This window comes from Morus notabilis, unplaced genomic scaffold (genome assembly GCF_000414095.1).
Source record: "Morus notabilis unplaced genomic scaffold, ASM41409v2 Scaffold550, whole genome shotgun sequence".
NCBI classification, from domain to species: Eukaryota; Viridiplantae; Streptophyta; class Magnoliopsida; order Rosales; family Moraceae; genus Morus; species Morus notabilis.
In genome coordinates, this window is record NW_010364233.1 from 468309 (window position 1) to 472363 (window position 4055).

The 4055-nt window shown below is 46.3% G+C and overlaps 1 protein-coding gene across 1 annotated transcript; it reads right to left on the bottom strand.

Moving 5' to 3' along the window:
• Positions 1–266: 266 nt before the first annotated feature.
• LOC112093081 lies at positions 267–3297 on the bottom strand. Its single transcript, XM_024170824.1, has 4 exons — positions 2650–3297; positions 1985–2172; positions 640–1011; positions 267–483 (listed from the first exon to the last, which is right to left on the bottom strand). The coding sequence occupies exons 1-4, from the start codon at positions 3295–3297 to the stop codon at positions 267–269; spliced, it is 1425 nt and encodes a 474-aa protein (XP_024026592.1).
• Between the last annotated feature and the right edge of the window lie 758 nt (positions 3298–4055).

Genomic DNA, 4055 nt, shown 5'->3' on the forward strand with positions numbered 1-4055 from the left:
CCCTAGGCAATTTCGTCCCCGAAACTAAAGCATATCTCAAAGTGTGAACAGATGCGGATACTGCTCCTGCATCGTCGTTTCAAGCTCTCATGTCGCTTCCTCAACTCCATGGTGTTGCCACAACACTTTCACTAACGGGATCTCACGATGACGCTGACTCTTTATTTTCTGATCAAGAATCTGAATTGGTGCCTCCTCGTACGACGCGTCATACTGTATTGGAATGTCAAACCACTGCACTACAGCTTCCGGCTTAGGTTGACTTTTCAAAGCATGGAGACATGAAACACGTCATGCACGTGAGATAATTCAGGCAGTAAAGCCAACCGATAAGCCACCACTCTGATTCGTTGCACGATCGGGAATGATCCTACATACCTTGGTGCAAGTTTCCCTTTTACACCAAACCGAACAACTCCCTTGTGTGGGGAAACCTTCAGCAAGACAAAGTCGCCTTCTCGAAATTCTAAAGGCCTACGCCTTCTGTCAGCATAACTTTTCTGACGACTTTAAGCTGTCAACAGTCATTCCCGAATCACAGCTATCTTCTCATTATTCTCTTGAATCACTTCCGGTCCAATGCTCAGTCGATCCTCTGGTTCCAACCAACACACAGGTGACCTACAAGGACGACCATACAGAGCTTCAAACGGTGCCGTTCCAATATTGGCCTGATAGCTGTTGTTGTACGCAAATTCAGTAAGATACAGATATATCTTCCAGTTTCCACCAAAATCCAGACTACAAGCACGAAGCATATTCTCTAGAATCTGAATTACTCTTTCAGATTGCCCATCAGTCTGAGGATGAAATGATGTGCTGAAGTTCAAGTCTGTTCCCATGGCTTCCTGGAAACTCCTCCAACACGTTGCATTAAAATGCTTGTCACGATCTGACGTGATAGACAATGGCACTCCGTGTAGCCTCACGATGTGCTCCAGGTACAATTCTGACAGAATCTTCTGAGAATACGTCACACAGAACGGTATGAAGTGCGCGGACTTCGTTAGCCTGTCCACCACCACCCAGATGGCATCGTGCTTCAACTCAGTTCTCGGTAGCCCCATCAAAAAATTCATGGTGATGTGCTCCCATTTCCATCCAGGGACAAGAAGAGGTTGCAACTCTCCCGCTGGCTTCTGATACTCAGCTTTAATCCGGAGGTAAGTCACACATTCCGAGACATACTCATGAACGTCCCTTTTCATGTCTCTCCACCAGTACTGTCTTTTTAGGTCCTGGTACATCTTTGTACTTCCCAGATGAATAGCATACCTCGATTTATGTGCCTCTTGTAGAATCATCTTCTTTACCTCACCCGCCTTAGGAACAGCAAGGCGGTTGCGGAAATACAAGGCTCCATCCTCTCGGATTCTCCAATCCTCGAATCGCTCTCCATTCTGGATCCCAATCCAAATTCCTTAGAGGTGTGGATTCTGCCATTGATTCTACTTAACCCGTTGCACAATATCCGGTGTAGAGACCAGATTATACACCATAGCCTGGTTATAATCTTCATAGAACTGGAGATCATACTCACTCACCATTTTAGTCATTTTCTAATCTTCCAAAGCTAATGACGCCAGAGTCCCTGTCGTCTTCCTACTAAGGGCATCAGCCACCACATTAGCTTTTCCAGGATGATATTGCAAAGTGAAGTCGTAATCTTCCATATACTCCACCCATCTCCTTTGCCTGAGATTCAAGTCTTTCTGGGTAAACAAGTACTTCAGACTTTTATGGTTAGAGAAAACCTGAAACTTTGCTCCATAGAGATAACATCTCCATATCTTCAGACCAAAGATTACCGTTGCCAGCTCTAAATCATGAGTGGGGTAATTCCGTTCATGTGGTCTTAGTTGGCGAGATGCGTACGCTACCACGCGTCCCCCTTGCATTAAGACACAGCCAAGTCTACTCCCCGAGGCGTCAGAATACACCTCATATGGTTCCTCACTATCAGGAATAGTCAAGACTGGTGCACTTGTCAATCTGACCTTTAATTCCTAAAAAGCATTTTGCACATTCGGCGTCCCACTGGAATCTGACTTCTTTCTTGGTCAACCGAGTCGTCGATGCAGCAATACTCGAGAAGTCTTTCACGAAACACCGATAGTACCCTGCAAGTCTGAGGAAACTGCGAATCTCCGCTACATTCTTCGGCCTTTCCCACTGTAGCACAGTCTCGATCTTAGAAGGATCAACAGAGATTCCTTGTCCTGAAATTGCGTGCCCAAAGAACTTCACTTCTGTCAGCCAGAAGTCATATTTCTCCTTCTTCGCATACAACTGGTGTTCACGAAGAGTTTGAAGAACAATTCTCAAGTGCTGCTCATGTTCTTCCCAAGTCTTCGAGTAAACCAGTATGTCGTCAATGAAGATGATCACGAATCGATCCAGGTATGACCGGAAAACATGGTTCATTAGATCCATGAATGTAGCCGGGGCATTAGTTAACCCAAACGGCATTACTAGAAACTCAAAGTGTCCATATCGAGTTCTGAAAGCAGTCATCAGAATGTCTTCCTCCTTGATTTTCAGCTGATGGTACCCAGATCTCAAATCAATCTTAGAGTAGAACTGTGATCCACCCAACTGATCGAATAACTCATCGATCCTCGGCAGTGGGTATTTGTTCTTCACAGTCACCCTGTTCAATTGACGATAGTCAATGCACAACCGAAAAGATCCGTCATGCTTCTTCACAAATAGCACCAGTGCACCCCAAGGGGAAGTACTATTCTGGATATACCCCTTTTCTGCCAGCTCCTCAAGCTGCGTTCTTAATTCCTTCATTTCTGCCGGAGCCATCCGGTATGGAGGAATGGAAATAGGTGTCGTTCCCGAAACCAAATCAATACAGAATTCAATCTCCCAATCTGGCGGTAAACCAGGTAGCTCATCATGAAATACATCTGTAAACTCATCCACTACAGGGGTTCCCGCACTATCTCCAATTACCTCAGGTTCACCTTCCAAAGCAAGAAGGGAGGAAAAACATGCCAAGTTCCTCCGTCCCCCCACGCTGTACTTCAACAATCGTTCCCTCAGGACTGGGTTCATATCCGCCTGATAAGAAATCACTGTTCTGAAATTCGTCACCAAAGTTACTTTACTACGGTAGCAATCAACAATCGCACCGTACCTTAACAGCCAATCCATTCCGAGTACCACGTCAAACAGGCTCATCGAAAGGATAATTAAATCTGCTCTCAATCGCTCACCACCAATCGTGATTTCACACAATTTACACATACTCATTACCTCCACACATCCCAGTGGAGAGTTCAAAGTCATCGGGACCTCTAAATTCTCAGATTTTAGTTTCAAGGTCCGTACAAAAGAACTTGATATCAACGTGTGTGGCACATGTATCAAACAACACGTGAGTAAAGGAGTGAGAGATTAGAATTGTACCCTCAACCACCGCGTTGCTGGTCTGACCTCCAGAACTGCCTCCTGCCAGGGCATAAGCTTGTCCTTGTACTTTTCCTTTCCCTCTATCACCAACATTAGGCCGTTGGGTCGCTGGCCTATACTGTTGCAGCGGAGGTGGTTGTACAGGTCTCGGCGCTTGAGGCCGGAATTGTGTATACGGAGGTGGTTGATAAGTCGGCACAGGAGGGTATGGCATCTGCTGTGGCTGATATGGCGGCATATACTGTGGTGGCCCCTCTTGACTGTATGAAGCGTCACTTTAGGCTTGTTAAGCCGGCGGTCGATTAGGACAATTCCTCCTAATATGGCCCACCTGCCCACAATGGTGACACTTGGGTCCGTATGGAGCACTTCTGTCACTTCCTAACGAACTACTGCCACCGCTAATCATTCCCCCACCAGGCTGTCCCTGGTTGCGGTTCCTTTTACCACTCCGCTGTGGCCCGCTGGAAGCGGATGGTCCGTCATAAGCTGAAATTCACCCCTCTTGTTCTTTGCTTTGGTGGTAAGCTATGTTATCCTGCTCCACCTTAGTAGCAGCAGCCACCAAATCCCAGAAATTTTGAATCCTTAAAGCCACCAATGACCTCCTCATAGAATTCTTGAGACCCTTCTCA